Source organism: Rattus norvegicus, chromosome 14, assembly GCF_021556685.1.
Source record: "Rattus norvegicus strain SHRSP/BbbUtx chromosome 14, alternate assembly SHRSP_T2T, whole genome shotgun sequence".
Classification (NCBI taxonomy): Eukaryota; Metazoa; Chordata; class Mammalia; order Rodentia; family Muridae; genus Rattus; species Rattus norvegicus.
In genome coordinates this window covers 15,843,119-15,865,121 of record NC_141547.1, presented here as the reverse complement: position 1 = coordinate 15,865,121, position 22,003 = coordinate 15,843,119, and the positions used below count along the sequence as shown (strand labels likewise).

Genomic DNA, 22,003 nt, shown 5'->3' with positions numbered 1-22,003 from the left:
CATATCAACCAGCTCACAACGCACTGTAGCCCAGCTCTGGGGAATCTGGCTTCATCCAGCACCAGACATTTGTGTAGTACAAAGAACACATGCAGGCAAAACACCCATATACATTCAAAATGCTTATAAAAAATCAAAATAAAGGACAAACACGATGTGACTCTTCCTGTGTGAACAATGGCAGGTCACCGGAGTGGGCAGAAGGCGGTGCTGGTGGGAACCGCAGCGTGGAAAGACAGGAGATTTGCGTTCTCTGTAGGATTGTACACAGTTGGACGATAGATCCTGACTCTAATGCCTTAAGAACATTGTGTTTCTGTGCTGGTGTGATGGCCCCAGCCTGTAGGCCTGAGTTCAACCCATGAAACCTGCTCTGTGGAAGGAGACATCTGACTCCTGCAAGTTGTCCTTTGAGCTCCACACATGCAGTGTGGCACAATCACATCCCTGTACACATACAAACACACATCACACATATGCACCTTACACATATACCTTAGACACACACAACACAGACACTTCATATACACACACACACCACACATACCTTACACACACATACCACACACACACACCACACACACAAACACACACACTCACAGATACCACACATATAAACAAATGCACCACACACATATCCCCTTATAGATACACACCATACACATAAACACACACAAACACACCACACACACAAACCCACACAATACACACAAATACACACACCAACACACACACCACACATACCTTACACACACATACCACACACACACCATATACACACATATACAAACACACACAGAGACACACATACACCACACACACATGTATACATGCACACACACAAACATATGTACAGCATACACACTCTACACAGATCATACATACCACACACACCACAGATACACACCCATGCACAGACACACATACACACATACATGCACATACTAAGTAAATGCAAAAAGGAAAGGTAACACATGTTTCTAATTCAGGATCTGCATGGTTCGAGTGCACTATAAACTTCAATGTTTGTTAGGAATATTTCTCCAGTGAATTTAAAGAGCACCATCACTCATTTCTGTCATTCTTGGAACCACAGATCTGTAATCTTTGTAATGTCACCTTACCTTTACAATGCCTTAGATATGATGGTGTTGTTAGAGTGATGCCCTCTTGGGGTGGGTACTCACCCCTCTATATAATGATGTCGACTCTCTCATATATCAATAAATACACAAAAATGTGGCCAAATTATCTGTTCTCTACTGTATTATGACAAATATTATTCTAATGTCATGACAAAATTTTTTCTAATGTGGCAAATTTAAAATGCCAGTGCCTTCTCTTGTTATAACTTAATATACCGTGTTTGTTTGATATCCCTTTGGAGGCTTGCCCTTTTCTGAAGGGAAAAGAGGGGGAGTAGATCTGAGGGAGAGGGGAGGTGAGGGGTTCATGCTGGGAGGAGAGGAGGGAGGGATGCAATATATGAGAAAAGAATAAATTTTGAAAATTGCCAAAGTAGGGGTTAATGACATGTGTGGCTCAGGGGTTAAGAGCTTTTGCTGTTCTTAGAGGACCCGGGTTTAATTCCCAGCACACACATGGTGGCTCACAACAGTCTATAAATCCAGTTCTAGGGGCGGCTGGCACCCTCTTCTCGTCTCCCTAGACATCAGGTCTGCTTGTGGTACACAGACACTCATGTCAGCAGAACACGCCCACATAAGTAATAAAAATAAATACATCTATTTGAAAAGAAACCCACGTTGCCTGTCGAATTCTGTGACTGTTCTACAATTTCTTTTTAGTAATTAACTACTTTAAAGTTCTAACATAACCTAGAATCATTATCAGAGTAGCATATTAAAAATACATAGCAAAACAAATAGAAGTTTAAAAAATATAAATACATGAGAACGTATAGGACAATATTCTTAAAAAAAAAAACACTAGGACTGACAAAGTAGGCTAAAATGTTACTGGGTGAATTCTTAAATCTGAAGCCATATGTTTTATAAGACAAAGTTATTTATGATTGAAAATAAAAGCTTACCAGTATGGCCAGAAAGAAAGGAGCATCTGATTGAGTTCTTTTGAAGCCTTGGTCAGGCAATCTGGATATGAACAGATATATATATGTGTGTGTGTGTGTGTGTGTGTGTGTGTGTGTGTGTGTGCGCACGCGAGCGAGTGAGTGCACACGCATAAGATCAGCACAGTAAAAACTCTGATGACCCTTATTTACATAGGATAAGATGGGTTCCCCATCTCATTCTTTAAGGGGCTAAGACGCTGCTTCCCGTTTGGTTAACAACAAGTTTGTGGTTATTCGTGACACATGAATAATTGTTTCAGTGTATTGGGGTTTTGTAAATGAATGGTGAGAATTGCGACAGGTAGAAAATTACTGGAATGCAGCATGAGTAGTTTAGATAGGGGTTGGGTTATACCTCGAGAATTAAAAAAATTATAAAATGTGTTCAGACTGCATCTGCATGGAATTTACCCTGGATCTCGCTGGGTGGGAGACAGAGGCTTGGCATAGATGTATAAAATAGGAATTGCGCAAAAGCTCCCCTGTCCGGTCCAACCTCTGCATGGTCATGTTGCCCCAAGTATTGGAGGGGTTCCATTCCTACAAAGATCTCCAGAGCTTATCCCAAGTCTAGGCACTAGCTAAATCCAGACCACAAGACTAAAGGCAGTTCATCCAATTTCAGCAAAATCTCATTTGATTCCCTGTAGAATTGAAATGATAGTCACTTCCTTTGTCTTGATTCTAGAGTCGGGATAGAACCTAAAAATGCAAGAGTCGACTTTATTCAGACCATCAGACAATTTATACTCTGAGGGTTAGGCAAGGCCATACGGGTGAAGTTCGCATGACTTCAGACTGTTTACAAACTGAAGGACCAGCCGTACTTGGAAACATTTTTTTTTTAATAACAAAAGTAAGATAATTGGTACACAAAAGCACATTTCAAGAACATCTTTAAAAGAAATAGATGTCACAAGACTCCTGTCTTGGTGTCTTGGAGTTTTCTCATAAGCTTTCAGACTTCTCAGGCAGCTCCATTCTTGGTCCGCATTCTGACTCCCTTCAGAGAAGCCTTCCCTCCGCTCTCCACCCTGCAGATTCCCCTCCACGGTCCCTGCAGACCAGTCCAGTGTCTCCCACACTTTTCTCAAAGTTTAGTTGAGATGCAGCCAAGTCAGTAGCTTGTCAAGTGTGACTCTTTCTCACGGTATTTTCTTCGGAGGAAGTTAAAGCACCCCCAACTATGTATGGCTAGATAATGGGGTTCCGGCAGCCAACCCAGGAGAGTATTTCCCCTGTCCCCTCTAAGAGGCAGGTGTGGTGTGATCGGTGAAACTCAGCTTGGGTGACTGAATTTTTCAGTTTTAAGGAAATTGGATGGCACAGTCTACTCAAGTTACTGTGGGTTTTTCTCTGTGTTTGTGAATGAAAATGAGAGTACGATCCTAGTATGAATCCTACGTTTTATTGTAGAGACGAGGGAGAGAAAAGCCAGAGGCTTCTGGAAGGGTCCAGACTGAACCTGGCCCTGAGAAGAGGAGGAGGAAGAGAAAGGGGTTGGAGGTGGCAAATGACTGAGTTATATATAGGAAGGGAAGGGACGCTCAACCCCTGGGTGGAAAGGTTTGGAGGTAGAGGTGAGAAGTGCTGGCTGGGCGGCTGGGCGTCCGGGCGGCTGGGCGGCTGGGCGTCCGGGCGTCCGGGACTGGAGAGATGGCTCAGTGGTTAGAGCACTGACTGCTCTTCCAGAGGTCCTGAGTTCAATTCCCAGCAACCACGTGGTGACTCACAACCCTCTGTAATGGGGATTCGATGCCCTCCTCTGGTGTGTCTGAAGACACCGTGTTTGATATGTTAACAGACAGCGCAGGCCTTTGTTGGCGCTGGAGATGGGTTCCTTTGAGAATTCGCATTTGTTTGTTTGCTTGTTGTTCGTTTGAGGAGGGGCCTCACCACACTACTCCGGTTAGCCTGGAACTTGCGGCGCAGGCCCCTCTGACACTCTGAAGTACTGGAATTGCACGCTTGCAGCGTCGTGCCAGGCTCTCTATGGCTTCCGTTTTGTTTTGCTTTGTTTTAACGGATTTAGAATGTCCGTCCTCAGAACCGCTGGGCGCTTGCTTCTTGCAGGGAAGCTCAGTTTCTTGAGGCTTATTATCTATGGCGAAATCTGGAAGGTTATTAATGTTATTACCTTTGAGATAAAGGGAAGAAACACATTGGGCTTTTGAACAAAATCCACTACATGGATTTTACCGATTTTTAAAAAAATTTGTGTGTGTGTGTGTGTGTGTGTGTGTGTGTGTGTGTGTGTGTGTTATGTACATGTGACAGTACCCTTACATACTGGAAGAGGGTGTCAGGTCCCCTGGAGCTGGACAATCGTGGCTGGATAAGTAAATGTGGCCTATGCACACAGAACATTATTCCCTCGTGGAAAGAAAGGTTCCTGAAACATTTCCTTTGGTTTTGTTTCAGGAGGTATTGACTTGACTGTGCAGCTCACACACAGTGGGGCTGGCACCTCCCAGCTGCTTTCACTTGCTGTTAGGTAACTATGACAACCAGACAAAGGAGGCTAGCATCCCAGCACAGCACCTGAACCCCCATAGGTCCTGTCATTAAAGACCACCAACGTAAGCCAGGCACGCACCTTTAAACCCAGCAGTCTGGAGAAAGAAGCAAATGGAGCTTCACGTCCTTCAGTATTGGCTACATACAGAATTTCAGGATAGCCAAGGCTGTATAGTTAGACCCTGTCTCAAAATAGAATAGAATAGAATAGAATAGAATAGAATAGAATAGAATAGAATAGAATAGAATAGAATAGAATAGAATAGAATAGGAGACAAACACAGAGGAATTGATTGAAATAGGAAACAGCTGCACCCCAAGGAAAACACTATCTAATGAGTGAAGCAAAACTAAGGGAAGCACCAAATTGGTTTGGGAAGCATGGGCAGGGAGATTAATTTAAGATAAGAGCAATTAAACCATGTGAATGAAAAAGACCCTCGACTAGCATTCTATTTGCCTTGAAGGCAGGTGAGATCTCCATTTGATCTCCACAGCGGTGTAGCGCTGTGGGCTGTTGCTATGGAGATCCCAGAGACCGGCCAGCCATATAGAACACTTTACACTCTGGAGCTCGATCTGAAAATGATGTGGAGGTCCATTTATTGGCAAGCCAGGCGATACTCAAAACATGACCTTTGAGTCTACGCCAGCGGTTTCACCAAGGAGCTTCCTAGAAATGCGACTGAGCGTGTTAAAATCTTTTTATGCTCATAACACAGATGTAATGTAAAGTCTCACACTTTCAAGTTTACACTTCAACAGTACTAAATGTATTCAGGGTTGTTTTGTTTTGTTTGTGCAAAATCATCCCTTCTTGAGAACATTTTTCATTTCCCAAACTGAAGTCCTGACTCCCTAAACAGACCCGAAAACAAGTCCTGCGGGTGAATCACAGGCAAATTCCAGGCTAGGGGAGTTCTGAACACAATCACACAGCTGCGGCTCACTTCACACCTTGACTCCTCCAAGTTGCCAGGACCTGAGGAAGTGGTTCCTACCGCAGGAGGATCCAGGATCCAGTCAAGGGAATGGTCAGGCATTTTACTCAAGGTTGCACAGACGCAAAGGGACTATTTGAGCTGCCGTCTGAATAAAAACTTCTCCCCCAGGTGCCCGTTGCATTTGGGGGTGTGCGTTGAAGGGTAACTCTTGGATAAAATGAGAAACCTCTCTCTCTCCATAGCTTCCCAAGGCTTGTGTATCTGGTAGAGACTTGGCGAATCTGGACTTTCACAGTGTCTGTCTCCATAGAAACTCTATTCTCTTGCACAACGCTTTTGGATATAGCTCAGCTCAATGTATTTCTCATTTAAAACACTCCGTAGCTGACAGAGACCAAACAGAAGGCGGAAGCTGTAAAGCTCTGGGCGGGGTGGAGGGGTGTGGCCAGACTTTCCGCAGGCTCCAAGGCTCCCAAGTTCAAGAGCTCAGCATGACTCAAATGTACAGATTCCAAAAGCCCTGGCCTGGCGTGTGACTCAGGAGCTCCACCTGGGGTCGACATCGATTACGAAGAGCTTTACAAAACCCAAAGCCTTGTGTAATCAGAAGGAGTACATCCCACAGAAGGCTCAGAAACACCCTGGAAAATTCCGCCAGAGACACTGAAAGGAACTGACTCGTGAGTCAGCAACTGGCAGGTCAGCTGTGACCAGATAGGTACAAAGAGGAATAACTGACCAGAGGCTGCCCTTCCGGAACACCCGGAGAGCACATCTAGACACCGGAAACTGCTCTATATGAGAATGAGTTAAGCATGCTAGAATGAGGTAAGTACGCGCGCATGCGTGTGCGTGCTTGCGTGTGTGTGTGTGTGAGTGTTACTTGGAAAGTAAGGATCAGCTTAATCTAAACATATACGATCACATTTAAAAATAAAAAGAATGGGTTTAAGCAAGCAGAATCTTTTTTTTTCAACTTTTTTTAAAGATTTATTTATTTATATGAGCTCACTGTCACTTTTTTCAGACACACCAGAAGAGGGCATCATATTCTGTTACAGATAGTTGTGAGCCACCAGGCGGTTGCTGGGAATTGAACTCAAGACCCCTGGAAGAGGAGTTGAAAAGAAAATTATACGAATTCTAGGTTTAAAAATATAAAAATTAAAAGAATAAACCCCAAAAGGCCACAGACCCAGGGCTAAGCCCTGCAGCCAAGACTAGCAGGCCATAAAGATAAAGGAGCACAGGAAACACTGTTCAGGCAGGACTGACAAGCCATAAAGAAAAGGAATGCAGGAACCAGCCTGAGTTAATGGGACTGATTCATGGGACGTCTGGCAGGAAGACATCTCCCCCTAGCTCACTCAGGGCCATCCTCCAGACCCTGATAAGCCCCTGACTTCTAACACGTACTCTTTCTGCTTTGTTCTCACTGCTATGTTTAAATGAGCCAATTGTATGTAACCACGCCAAAACCCCCTAGCCTTCTCTATATAACCCTCTGACTTTTGAGTTTCGGGGCCGACACCTCTGTCTCCTGCGTGGGATACGTGTTGGCCCGGAGATCTCTGTAATAGGTCTCCGTAATAAACCTCGCCTTTGCTTATTACATCCAAAATGGTCTCTCTGTGTCTGGGGTCCGCGATTTCCCAAGACTTGAATAAGGGTCTCTCTGCGTGGGATCTTTCAGAGTCAGTGCTCTTAACCACTGAGCCATCTCTCCAGCCCAGCAAGCTGGATCTTAATGCCTCGGAATTATATCTACCAAAAAGCAGTTACATAATCAACTACATTATCTAATGGGTAGAACCCAGTACTTGTGACATCACTTATAATTCTTGTGCCCAGGACCCATTTGGAGAGATTCTGAGCTGCCCAGCCTCGATAACACTTAAGTCCTGGTATTTTTAAACGTCCTCTGTGATTGAGAACCCCTGAATCAAACCAAGTAGGGCAACGAAGTTGGGTTATTTGTTCTGTCCCCTCTAACTTATCTTCATGGGCTGCTTCTGAATGGCTAAAGCTCTGGTTTTCGTTCGGAGAGACAGATGCTTATGCTTGTTAAGGTCATTCATGGACCCTAGCCAGCTCTGCTTAAGGATCCTTCTCTTGGAGATTGCTGTCTGTCAGCAGGTGAGGGCAGGTGAAAGACAAGGCTAGAGCCTGTGATTGGACGGTAGAAAAGGAGGGCGGGCTGAGAGTTTTGGAGAGGCAGGAGAGAGTATGGAGAGGGGAGAAGGAAGGAAGATGGAGAAAGAGGACAGCCCAGATCCATGTGACTTTAAATAGCCACAGGTAGCGTGAATATCATATAAGGGATGGATTATTAAAGGACAGATTGTCCAATCTGAGTGGCCAGCTCATATCAATATCAGTTGGTTCTGAGTCGCTTCATGGGGCTAACCATGGAGGCAGTGAGACCGCTGGGGCCGGAGAGTAGCTGGCACTAGTGTGGGACCGTGCTTCCTTTTTTTATTATTTAACGAAACATTCCCTGAACCTCGTTTGCATATTAATTACTTTAACAACTCTCATGTCTTCCGTGGAAAATAGACTCTTTATAGGTGAGGAAACATATGCTTAATGAGATTAGATGCTTTTGTAAAGGGTCCACGATTCGCCGAAGAATGATACCCCAGACGCAACAGTATGTGAACACAAAGAGTGTTTTATTCTGCAGAAGTCTAGCGTGCTGGGGGCTCCCATCATCAGAATAGAGAGACAACCAAGTGAGCTTGCTGGCCTGATTTAAAGCACGTTAGGGAATTCTGGGGTAGATGACCTCTGTGTTAATCCGTTGGGTCCATCTCTACGGACATTCCATTACCTGAGTATGGGAGCTGGAAACTTGCTGGGGAAGTCTAGAAACTACTGCTGACCCATTGTGCTTGCCTCAGGCCAGGTGGCGGGGCAGCTTCTGAGGATTCCCTAGTTCTTAGAAACAGAGATTTAGACCTGGTCTCCTGAACTGCCCATTTGAAGCCTGTCATGGAATCAGCCTAGCCTTCTCACTTTTTCTATAGAAATCCAACCAAATTGAACAAGAACAACCACAGAACAAGGTCTCTGTTCAACTCTTGACCACTCAGAGGTTTAGTGACCATACTGGGCCTCACCTGGTTGTAGCTGTGTCCTGAGAAGTTTGTACCCCTGTTCCATTTAGCAGGTGTGCTGTTTTCTTTCACTCCACACTGAAATCTAATCTTCATATTTTATTTTATTTTTGAAGACAAGGTCTCAAAAATAAAAGTGCAGGTTACCCTAAAACTAATTATAAGCCCAGGCTGACCTCAAGCTCACGACCCTTCTGCCTTCTCCTCCATGAGCCACCACACCTGGACCCAAAGCATAATTTTCAGAAAGGGCTTACTGTTGAACATTTCTTTAGGTGCTTCTCTGCCATTCGATAGTCCTCAGTTGAGAATTCTTTGCTTAACTCTGTAGCCCATTTTTAATAGGGTTATTTGATTCTCTGGAATCTAACTTCTTGAGTTCTTTGTATACCTTGGATATTAGCCCTCTATCAGATGTAGGATAGGTAAAGATCTTTTTCCAATCTGTGAGTTGCCATTTTGTCCTAATGACAATGTCTTTTGCCTTACAGAAGCTTTTCAATTTAATGAGGTCCCATTTGCCAATTCTTGATCTTAGAGCATAAGCCATTGGTGTTCTGTACAGGAAAATTTCCCCTGGGCCTGTGTGTTTGAGATTCCACCAGACAGACCTCACACCAGTCAGAAAGGCTAAGATCAAAAACTCAGGTGACAGCAGATGCTGGCGAGGATGTGGAGAAAGAGGAACACTCCTCCATTATTGGTGGGATTGCAGACTGGTACAACCATTCTGGAAATCAGTCTGGAGATTCCTCAGAAAATTGGACATTGAACTGCCTGAGGATCCAGCTATACCTCTCCTGGGCATATACCCAAAAGATGCCCCAACATATAACAAGGACACATGCTCCCCTATGTTCATAGCAGCCTTATTTATAATAGTTAGAGGCTGGAAAGAACTCAGATGCCCTTCAACAGAGGAATGGATACAGAAAATGTGGTACATCTACACAATGGAGTACTACTCAGCTATCAAAAACAATGACTTCATGAAATTCTTAGGCAAATGGATGGAACTAGAAAATATCATCCTGAGTGAGGTAACCCAGTCACAAAAGAACATACATAATATGCACTCACTGATAAGCAGATATTAGCCCAAAAGCTCGGAATACCCAAGGTACAATTCACAGACCACATGAAGCTCAAGAAGAAGGAAGACCAAAGTGTGGATGCTTCAGACTTTCTTAGAAGGGGGAACAAAAATACTCACAGGAGGAAATATGGAGACAAAGCGTGGAGCAGAAACTGCCCCACCTGAGGGGTCTATCCCATATACAGACACCAAACTCAGACAATATTGCAGGTGCCAAGAAGTACATGCTGACAGGAGCCTGATATAGCTGTCTCCTGAGAGGCTCTGCCAGAGCATGACAAACACAGAGGTGGATGGTTGCAGCCAACCATTGAACTGAGAATGGGGTCCTCAATGGAGGATTCAGAGAAAGAACTGAAGTAGCTGAAGGGGTTTGCAACCCCATAAGAAGAACAATAATATCAGCCAGCCAGACCCCCTAGAGCTCCCAGGGACTAAACCACCATCCCAAGAGGACACAGGGATGGACCTATGGCTCCAGCAGCATATGTAGCAGAGGATGGCCTTGTTGGGCATCAATGGGGAGAGAGACCCTTAATCCTGGGCAGGCTCAATGCCCCAGTGTAAGGGAATGTCAGTGCAGGGAAATGGGAAGGAGTTGGTGGGTGGGTGTGGGAGCACCCTCATAGAAGCAGATGGAGTGGGGATGGGATAGCGGGTTTCTGGAGGGGAAACTGGGAAAGGGGATAACATTTAAAATGTAAATAAAAAATATCCAATAAAAGAAAAAAATCCTCTGGAAAAAGAAGTGCTTATTATAGGAAAATTCAAATGTAAAGATCCCTCACATAAGTCCTGTGATGATCCAGTCCGGGCGAGCCTGGCTTTGTCCCCATCCCCATCTATCAGCCTCTATTTGGGAACAAATCCCAGCACATATTTCAGTGTATGTACAGATAGTGACCTAAAAATGACCCCAAATCTCAGCATGTCTGGAAAATAAATGATGCCTTCACAACACCCCATATTCTATCAGCCACACCGTTCTGGTTATTGAGGAAGGGAACAGCCATGCTTTGAGGATCCAATTAAGTTCTGGTTGCAGTTGTTGTGTCTTGCAACATTTTGAGACAGGGTCAGTTGCCGACCAGCTGGTCCTCAGCTCACAGAGGTCTGCCTGCTCCTGTCTCTCCAGTGCTGGAACTGAAGGCGCAGTACACTACGATGGCCACTGCATAAACGTTTGTAAGTCTGTGCTTTTCTCCTTGCTCTCTTGATATTCCTCTCCTGGAAGTTTATTTGCTGAAGAAGCCTGTCTCAGTATCCTCACAGTCTGCATGTCTTTAGAAATTACATTTTCCCCAGAACTTCACCTTAATCTTTACTAGTGTGCCATTTATATAAAAAGGGAAAGTTATACTCAGTCCCAATGCCAAGCCAAGAGCCCAAAACAGACATCGATTGATTGATTTGTTGTGTATACCAGAAGAGGGCATCAGATCCCATTAAAGATGGTTGTGAGCCACCATGTGCTTGCTGGGAATTGAACTCAGGACCTCTAGGATTGACCTCTAGTCAATGCTCTTAACCACTGAGCCATCTCTCCAGCCCCCAGACCATTCTTTCTCATGGCTGCATAGCTCTCTATGGAGTCGGGAGACAGTAGTGTTGATCCCCATGGGCCTCAGACAGAACTGAAGAGCATTCTGGGTGGGTGCAGGGGGATCATGAACTCATCGACCCCACTTCTGCCTGTTTCACTTAAGTCACACACTAAGAAAGTTCTCCTTCATTCTCAAAGAAATAACAAGAGGGAGAGGAGACAGTTTGGCACTAGTCAGTGAAACACGCAGTGAATTACAAGTGGAACACTGGTCACTCTAGCAAAAATCTGAGATGACACACAACTCAAGTTGTGAATTTGTGGTAAAGTTCACTTGAGAGGTTAAGACCAGAGAATTGGGAATTCAAGGCCATCTTCAGTCACAAACTGAGTCCGAAGGCAGCCCTAGCTCAGTTACGAGGTGTATGTGTGTGTGTGTGTGATATGTGTATGTGTGTGCAGTGTGTGTGTGTGGTATGTGTGTGGTTTATGTTTGTGTGATATATGTAGTGTGAATGTAATGTGTGGTGTGCCTGTATGTGTATGTGTGGTGTATATATGGTGTGTGTGTGTGTGTAGTATGCATGTGAAATGTGTAGTGTGTATGCAATGTGGTATGCATGTGTGTGTGGTGCATGTATGGGGTGTGTGTATATGGTATGTGTGTATGGTATGTGCTGTGTGCTGTGTATGCATGTGATATGCTTGTGTGTGTGTGGTATGTGTATGGTATGTGTGATATGTGTAGTATGCATGCAATGTGGTTTGCGTGTGAATGTGTGTATGGTGCAAGTATGGGGTATGTGTGTTGTATGTGTGTGTGTGCTGCATGTATGGGGTGTGTGTATGGTATGTGTGTTTGTGTGTAATATGTGTATGTGTGGGCAGTGTGTATGCAGGTGTGGTATGCATGTGTGTGTGTGGTATGTGTGTGGTTTATGTGTGTGATATATGTAGTGTGAATTTAATGTGTGGTGTGCATGTATGTATATGTGTGGTGTATATATGGTGTGTGTGTATATATGTGTGTGTAGTATGCATGTGAAATGTGTAGTGTGTATGCAATATGGTATGCATGTCTGTGTGGTGCATGTATGGGGTGTGTGTATATGGTATGTGTGTGGTATGTGTGTATGTGTATGGTATGTGCTGTGTGCTGAGTATGCATGTGATATGCTTGTGTGTGTGTGGTATGTGTATGGTGTGTGTGATATGTGTAGTATGAGTGTGAGTGTGTGTGTGAGTGTGTGTGAGTGTGTGTGTGTATGTGCAAGTATGGGGTGTGTGTATGGTATGTGTGTGTAGTGCATGTATGGGGTGTGTGTGTATGGTATGTGTGTTTGTGTGTGGTATATGTGTGTGTGTGTATGGTATGAGTGTGGTTGATGTGTGATGTCTTCACCTCACCGTACTTTTTGAGACATGGACTCTCACTAAGCCCATAGAGCCATGACTGGCCAGGCTGGCCAGTCCTTCACCTTCTAGCACCGCATCCAACTTCCCATGTGAGTGTAGGGACACACTCAGGTGCTTGTGCTAGCATGGCGTGCACGCACTTAGCTGACTGAGCCGTCTCTCCAGCCCTGCCAATTCCTTAGGATAAATCGTGCCTATAGCTTATGGGTTTCCCTGAAAACCCTAAATAATACAATATCCTTCAGCAAAGCAACCCCATTTCTGAGATTTGTATCCTAAGAAAACATATTATTCAAAAATAATTTTACAAATTAGGAATCATGTTATGAATGAAAAACTAAGCAACACGTCTGTTTATTAACTAGGAACCAAATGGATTATAGTACATTAATTTGAAAGAAAACTATATGGCCATTAAATGATAGTTGTGAAAATTATACAGCAGCATGTGAAAGTATGTACAATTAAATGTAAATTTATTTTTAAAAGAAAACTCTAAATACATAAGAAGGAGGAGTACATAATGAAAAAGGTATATTTGGGGTCATAGGATTATATATAATTAAAAAAACTTTTTTTTTCTTTTTTTGGAGCTGGGGACCGAACCCAGGGCCTTGCGCTTGCTAGGCAAGCGCTCTACCACTGAGCTAAATTCCCAACCCTTAAAAAAACTTTCTTTTACTGGTGACATTTTAAAACAATAAATAAAATATAAGAAATAAAAACCTGAGGGTGTTAAAATATCAGTGACAACTAGAGTAGATTTGAGAGTTTAAACATTCCTAAACCTGACTTCTGAAATGAGGTTGGGACCACTACACACACACACACACACACACACACACACACACACACACACACACACCGGCGTACACACAGGTGATTCTTGATGCTGGCAAATTCTTAGCATGAAGTCCCCAAGTCCATGTGGAGTCATGAGCTTGGCATCGCCTGTTGGCACTTTGAGTGAATAGACCAGGCTATCCTCAACATGGGCCTGGACTGCTACGACCACTCTCCCCCGTGTCTGTGGACTGTGGGCAAGCAGAGGCCTGGCCCTCCGAGCAGGACTGCTCCACGAGGCGGAAGGCCTCCAGGAACTCATTGATATCGATGTGGCCGTCCTTGTTGAAGTCGATGCTTCTGGCAAGGTCACAGATGCCATCATCTGTGATGTCGATGTTCATATGAGAGCTGAAGAGCTTCCAAGTCTGTCTGAACTCGTCCAGGGAGATGAACCCTTAACAGAGGGGAGAAATCAGTGGCTCATCTAAGTTTTCAGGGCTAACATAGTCTGACTTGCTTATCTAGTAATCGGACACAGACCCCAAGGCTCCTGGTGACATAGAAACTCCTGAGGGGACATCAGAGAAGCATGAACCACCAGTGCTCTTTACGTGGGAGCAACTGTGCTTCCTGGGAGAGAGGAACATTTGACAGTGCCGGGGACATACTTCACAGCTGTAATGAACACAAGAATGGGATTCTGGTAGCATCTAGAAGATGAAAGGCAGGGATACTGCTTAACCCCACACAATATACAAAGCGAACTCCCCAAAATACAAGATGCAGTCCAAAATGTCAGTAGGGAGCGTCGTCTTATGTCAAGTCATCCAGACAGATGCATGTTTACACTGCTTACATGTGTTTAAACTGGACACACATGTCCTGGCTTCTCGGGATAGAGGTGCGAGGTTCGATTGAGGCCAGGAGGTTAGATGCCAGCCTGGAGAGGTGAAGTGAGACCTGGCTTCAAAAGCAACCACATCATAATATGGCGAGAGCCCTTGTGTCATGCACGGACAGTCGGTTGAAGTTCATTTTCAGTTTGGTTTTCTGCAGTTCTGGTAGCTGGACCTGGGCCAGGGTCCATAGCTTTATCCTCAGCTCACCTCAGCCAAGGTTTTTTTTATCACTCTAGTTATAAGTCGTGTCTCTGTTCACACATATGCACACCCTTATGCATGCTCATGTCCACGTGTGCCCCAGGAAGCATGTGGAGGTCAGAGGGCAACTTCCAGGGGTCAGTCCTCCCCTCCCCTTCACTGTGGGCTCTTGGCATTGCCAGGCTGTGTGGTATCTGTTTCTTTTACCCACTGAGCTGTCTCATGGGCCTTGAATTGATTTTCCCTTTTTTTTTTTAGACAAAGGTCCAAGATCACCCGATGAAGCCAGGAATGGTGGGTGGTACACGCACTAAACCCAATTACTAAGGAGGGTGAGGTGAGAAGATTGCTTGTGACCGGGAGTTTACAGACAGGCTAGAAAACTCAGGAAGACTCCAGACACATTTATTAATCCCACCGAGCCATTTGATGTTAAAAGAGGAAAGCTCGGCAGTGATGGTGCCCACCTTAAATACCAGCGCACGGAGGCAGAGGCAGGCAGATCTCTGTGAGTTCCAGGCCAGCCTGGTCTACAGAGGGAGTCCCAGGACAGCTAGGGCTACACAGAGAAACCCTGTCTCAAAACAAAACAGAGAGTAGTTTTTCTGACACTGCTGGGGACAACTCAGCAGCTGCATGCAACTCAAGAGGCGAGAACTGTGAAGAAAACTAAAGGGTCGGAGGAGAAATAATCCCTGTGCGTGGAACGTGTCAGGGCAATGAGTGAGTTTACCTGAATGGTCGCTGTCTATGATCCTAAAAATGGTCTCCAAGTTGGATCGGTTTCGATAGAGCTTTTCCAGCAGACTCGACTGAATATTCTGTAAAAAAAAAAAAAAAGCTGCTTCTCCTCCCTTTCCCGTGTGCCTCTTTCTCACTTTAACCCCTTTCCCCACAGCGACTTCCCGGGGCCTTGGCCCTTAGGGTCAGCGAACTCGCCCACCCGAAAGAAAAAAAAAACCCCTTCATTTCCCCCCTAATGTATAATTAATACACTGTAAGAAGAACTCAGCCAAGCAGGCCCGGCCTCAATGCTGTGCTCCGCAACCCTGACTCTTCCTCAAGCCAACCTAAAATATGCCTGCCTAGAGCTGCCGGATCAGGCGAAGGAGCGAGCTAATGAGAAAAAGCCGGCAGCGCCACGTTGGGCTACTTGAGAGCTAATGAGATGCTGGGAGGGGTGTATAAAGGTTTGCCCAGGGGCTGGGGATTTAGCTCAGTGGTAGAGCGCTTACCTAGGAAGAGCAAGGCCCTGGGTTCGGTCCCCAGCTCCGGAAAAAAAAAAAAAAAAAAAAAAAAGGTTTGCCCAGTTCCTGTAAAAACATCTACTCTGCTTTTGCCCCTTGCCAGACTCCCGGAGTCTGTGTCATTGACTAGGTGCCTTCTTACCCCCCGCCCCCGCCCCCAAGGATCTCAGTCGGGGTCGCAAGCAACAATGTATAATGAACTCTGATAGTTATACATCGAACAAGACTGAAGCTATTTTATTATTTTTCCACCTCACTAGAGTGAAGTAGGAATGTCATTTGTGGGGGGAAAAAAACAAAACAACAACAAAACAACAACAAAACCAACCAAACCAACCAAAAAACAAACAAATACCATTCAAAAATAGAATTTGGTGGATGGTTGCACACGTTTGCAAATATAGCTATTCCTTCATATCCTTAGGTATAGCATCTGTGGTCTAGCCATGGGTAAAATTGTGCCAGTATTGAACATATACAGACTTCCCTGTTATTCCGTAGTATTTGCATTGCCTTAGGTATTATAAGTAACCCTGAGAGGGAAGTCTCCAGGGGGTGTGCATAACCACGCTGTTCTCCATAAGGAATCTGAGCGTCCCCAGACTTGTGTGTGTTCTCCTTACACTAGATACCGAGGGATAAACGGGTCTTAAGCCTCACTGAGTCGAGTCCTTTCAAGTGGCTGAATTACATAATGTGGGAATGATGTTGCAACAATGTTACAGTAAAGCTGTTTTCCGAGAGTACTGGCCTCGTCAGCAACTATTTGTCACTCATGTTTTAAAACAGACCCAACATCCTGCTGTTGGGGAAACAAAGCGGGATTTAAAGCTAGCAAACTGGGTTTGGTTTGGTTCTGTTTGCTGCTGGAGGTTGATCCATGGGCTTTCTCACAAAGTACACCCTTAGCCCAAGCCTGAGTCACTGAAAAATTCTATAACCCTAGGCTAAAGCATTCTCAGGTCTAAAAGCGGGACAACACCTACCTCCAGGTTGTCCGTGGGGATTAGCAGAGGCAACTACATAAACCCCTCAACACCCAGTCAGATGCATAGGAATGCAACAAAGAATTGTTTCCATTTTCCCACCCTGGCTTTGGGGCTCTAAATAGCTGTTTCAGAATGTTGGCACCACTTACTAGGATTCAGAGGCTGCTGTGGGCTCTCAACCATCACCACACCCTTACCTCTCGGCTCAGCTGCTCTTTGGCCAAGCTGTCCAACCAGGACTTGTACTCCAACACGTTATCTGCTGAACTATTCACCAGTTGTGGCCGCAGCATCCTCCATGGCAGCCCCAGGTGCAGCACAGCCTCTATGGCGACTGCCCAGTCACTCAGGGTGATTACACCTGCGGGAAAGACCTGGCCTGGTGACTGGCCACCTAGAAGTCTGGTTTCTTGTTCATCAGGCTGTGCACACAGGGCATACATTTTAATGCTTGCATCCTTGAACTATTGGTGGGTAACAGGGCTAATGGCCGTTACCATTACTTTTGTTGGTCATGGCAGAGTTGGCTGGAAGCTAGGCTCGTCAAATGACATGCAAGATGGCCAATTAAATTGGAACTTCAGATAGACAACAAAGCATAAATGTACGTATGTCACATGTGATATAAAACTTTATGTCTGCCTATAATTAAAACTTATGTAATTTTCACTCATTAAATTTGGGTACATAAAGAATTTTGTAAATATAAAACATTGTATGTGTGTGTGTTTTATGTATGTATATATAAGTGTGTGTTTGTATATGCATATGTGTATTTTGAGTATGTATGCATATACATGTATGAGTGTGTGTATATATATAGTTATATGTGGGTATGTGTATATATGAGTGTATGTATGTATGAGTGTATATAAGTACGTGCATGCACAAGTGTGTATGTATGAATGTGTATATATGTGTACATGTATGTTATGTTTGTATGTACCTATAAGTGTGTATATGTATATGCATGTATGTGTCCATGTATATTTATGTATGCATGCATGTTTATATCTGAATATATGAGTTTATATATATATGTATGCATTTGTGTGTGTGTGTGTGTGTGTGTGTATGTATAGGCATGTGTATATGTGTGTGTGGTTGTTTTAAAAGATAGGTGCTGGGGCTGGAGAGATGGCTCAGTGGTTAAGAGCACCGACTGCTCTTCCAGAGGTCCTGAGTTCAAATCCCAGCAAACACATGGTGGCTCACAACCATCTGTAATGGGATCCGATGCCCTCTTCTGGTGTGTCTGAAGACAGCTACAGTGTACTCATATACAAAATAAATAAATAAATCTTTTAAAAAAAAAGATAGGTGCTGGTGTAACTTAGTACAGAGCACCTGCCTAACATGCACAAGGTTCTGGGTTCAATTCCCAGCACTGAAGAAAGAATCAATGTTCTATTTTCCTTGGAATATATTATCCACTGATATCCTTAATAACACACACACACACACACACACACACACACATATGTAAATATATATGGCTGCAGCTAATCAAAATTTGGATGGCAGTTCCATTAAGTTGAATAAAAACACCATGTTTAGCGTTGACTGTAGAACATAGAGCTGATAAGCTCAGAAACAAACAGTGACAGTGGGCCAGCGCCGGACACTGAGTTTCTCCACTTAGTCCTGCCTGGTTGTGGGTCTGACCCTTCCCATGATTCCATTGCCCTCACCGTCTGCATCTAACCAAGTACATGCTCTTAGCGTTTAAAAAATTACAAAAACAACGACATGCTGAAGACTCGAAGTCATGGAATGAGCTGCCTAACCCGTGCTCCTGCTCAAGCCCCGCAGAGGCTTCTGGGTCTGTTTACTTTGTCCTCACCGCTCTCATCCGGGTCGCGCTTCCTAAACTCAACAAACAGGTCCGAGGAATGAGCAAATAATTTTTGTCGCAGGGCTCTGAGGGCCGACTCCTCCACTCTGCTGATCCTGGAAGGGGAGGAAGAGGGGTTTGTGAAAAGTTGAATCTAAGGTAAGTCCTGGGCTCTAGCAGGGTCCTCCTCATTCTCAGTACCTCAAGTGCACAAGAGCTCAACTTTGGAGAGAAGTGTTCTACCTCATTTCCCCTCTCTGTCCCAGGGCAGCCAGTGGCTCAAGTCTAGAGAAAGCTCACCTCTGAAGTCACGTGCTCTGCTCTACGCAAGCTGGGCCTGTGCCTCAATTGTTCCATCAAAAACCAGTTTAAAAGGCCATCAACCTCACAGAGTAAATGTGGAGATTAAATAAATAAATTCATAGTGAGTACTTAGCAGAAAGCCTGGCATCTACTGTGAACCGTTTGTTATCATACAAAATCACGTTTTCCTCACACTTTATGATTATGATAAGCAGAAAATGAGATTTATATAAAACACAGAAATGACTAAATCCGGTTTTTTTTTTTTGTTTTGTTTTTTTCAACCTTTATACTTTAATAGGCCTTAGCTAGCTCAGTATCTGGACCACTAATAAACCTCCATGTGACTAATACACTCCCCTCCAATATTCCTGAGTTGACACTTATAAATCTATATTTTGTCTTTGCTGCCCTGGACCCTGCTGGACAGCCCTCCTGGGGCTGCTTTTCCCTTTGCACCTACATTTCAGCCATCTCTCCCTCCTGTACCTTCCTTGCATGGTCTGTCTCCTACGCCCTTGTCATGGCGGAGTCTCGTTTGTTTTCTTTAAGTTATTTTTTGATGGGGAGGAGGGTCCTGGGATCAAGCTTTGCCTGTGCTAAGCAAGTGTTGTAGTTAGAAACTACAATCCCAGCCCAATTTTCTTATTTTTATTGAGTGGGTCAATCACATGATTCTGGGCATAACACTTGGCCCAAAATAGAGTCAATAAATTGAAGGGACAAGAGACAAAAAAGAGATAAAAAATAGCAAATGTATTCAATTTGTAATACCTTATCAAAGGCCAGCCATTCTATAAATAATGAACAGCTAACCCGTCTTTTCAACTGACAAAGGTATTTTTTTAAAGCATTTTGTCATGTTTGATAAAAAATATTTATTGCAGGCCTATAATCCCAGCACTCTGGAGACAGAGGCAGAAGATCATAAAACCAAGGTTAGTCTTGACTACATACCAAGTTCAAGGCTAGCCTGGATTACATAAGACACCCTAGCAAGCAAAAAACAAAATATGGGTTTTTTTAAAGATGAAAAATGTTCATTATCATTAAGTTATTTAACTAGAAACCCAGATGTAGGCTCCATAAGCCCTTTAAAAATTGTGGGGGCTGGGGATTTAGCTCAGTGGTAGAGCGCTTACCTAGGAAGCGCAAGGCCCTGGGTTCGGTCCCCAGCTCCGAAAAAAAGAACCAAAAAAAAAATTGTGTGAGCCAACAGAGGTACAGGACCCTAAAAAGAATCAGTTAGGGGAGTCATTTCAATTATGTCCTTGCAAAGAGTAGTCATTGATAGTTATGAAGGGACCTCAGGTAGTCATGCCTGGACAATCTTGGATTGGATAAATTTCTCTGGAACTCTGCATGCACACACACACACACACACACACACAGAGAGAGAGAGAGAGAGAGAGAGAGAGAGAGAGAGAGAGAGAGAGAGAGAGAGAGACTTAGCAAGAGTGTGTTGATAAAAAAGAACTTCCAAGGGCTGATTCGCTCTGATCTCACAGATTCCAGGGGTAGAACTCAGGGTGGTCTGGTTTGTGTGTTGAGAACTTGGGAGTTTTAGAGGTTGGAGCCAAGAACAAGGTCATGACCCCCAACCTCCACCCCCTGCCACCACTGCAGAAGCGATCAAGGCGGTTTCATAGGGCTCTTGACTGAATTCTGTGAGCCATGAAAACAGATGGCACCTGAAGCTCCTCCTTCATCTGCTTCCCTTCTAAAGACGTGATCTTTCCTCTTATCCCTGATGAGATACCCTCTGTAGTTAGGACCTCACGAAAGGACAGATGCACGGGGCTGCTTACATGTCTAGCCTCCAAAACTCTGTGCTAAGTAAGCTCATTTTCTTTAAAAATGCCTTGCACCAGACATTTTATTATAATAACTGCAAACAGGATCAGACAGGTATGGTAGTGCCTGCCTATATTCTCAACTCTTGTGAGGCAGGGGCAGAAGGAACAGGAGCGTGAAGGTTACCCTTAGCTCTATATGTGAGGTTGAGGCCAGCCTGGACTGTGCGAGACAGGAGATCCTATCGAGATAGAGAGATGGAGACCAGTGTTGAGTTTAATCTCATACCTTTAATCTTAGCATCCAGGAGGCAGAGGCAGGTGGATCTCTGCAAGGCCAGCTTGGTCTACACAGCAAGTTCCAGGCCAGTTAAGGCTACACAGTGAGACCCTGTCTCAAAAGAAATGGAGCAACCAAATAAACAACAAAAGGACCAATACCAAAGGCTCTCACATAACTTCTATTCTAGAATTTAATACCAATATAGCTCAGTTCCGAACGGTCCTGTAGAACTTGAATAAATACAACGACATCTAATGTCTCTAGGCCCTGACATTCGTTTTCTGATAGCTACTCATTAAAAAGTCTTGCCTTTGCCTCATGGTCAGCCTGTGGGTCGCCTTGTTAGCTTGGTACTGCACGATATGTGGAGTCAGGGCTGGTCCCAGTTTGACGTAGGCTCCCCTGTTGCTGCCAACTTCATAGTAGTTAGAGGCAGAAAAAATGGTTAACACCTGAATCAAAGCAGAAGAGACACGGCATGGAATGTATGCGCACTGACGAATCTCCATCCTCAACCCTGTGGGCCAAGCCCACATCGGGCTGCTTTTCACACTCATCGATGGGCCTCCCTCCCCCTCTTCCCCTCCCTTCCTCTCTTCTCCCTCCCCTCCCCCTCTGCCCCTCCCCCTCCCTTCCCTCCTCTCATTCCCCTCCCTCCCTTGCCCCTGTCCCTCCCTTCCCCCTCCCCTCTCCCCTTTCCCTCCCCTTCTCCCCCCTCTCTTCCCCATCCCCTCCCTCTTATCTTTCCCCTCCCTCTCTTCTGCCTCCCCCTCTTCTCTCCTCCCATTCCCCTCCCTTTCTCCCTCCCTCCCTCCCACTGGGTTTCATCTTCAGTTGTTGTCCACCATATTTCCTGACGAAGGTCTCTACAAGTTCTTCTAGATCAGCTGGCCAGTGAACACCAGGGGTCAACCTATCTCTACTTCCCAAGCCCTGAGATT

General features: G+C 44.7%; 1 protein-coding gene across 2 annotated transcripts in view; it reads right to left on the bottom strand.

Annotated features, from left to right (window-relative positions):
- Positions 1 to 13,058: 13,058 nt before the first annotated feature.
- Positions 13,059 to 22,003, bottom strand: part of Ppef2 (protein phosphatase with EF-hand domain 2) — a 34,058-nt gene continuing 25,113 nt past the window's right edge. Inside the window, 5 exon segments of one of the 2 annotated variants that reach the window (NM_001107210.2) lie at positions 13,059 to 13,967; positions 15,347 to 15,434; positions 17,047 to 17,210; positions 18,693 to 18,799; positions 21,372 to 21,514. In NM_001107210.2, the coding sequence (NP_001100680.1) occupies positions 13,714 to 13,967; positions 15,347 to 15,434; positions 17,047 to 17,210; positions 18,693 to 18,799; positions 21,372 to 21,514 (756 nt within the window). In that variant the 3' untranslated portion in view covers positions 13,059 to 13,713. 2 annotated transcript variants of the gene reach the window in all.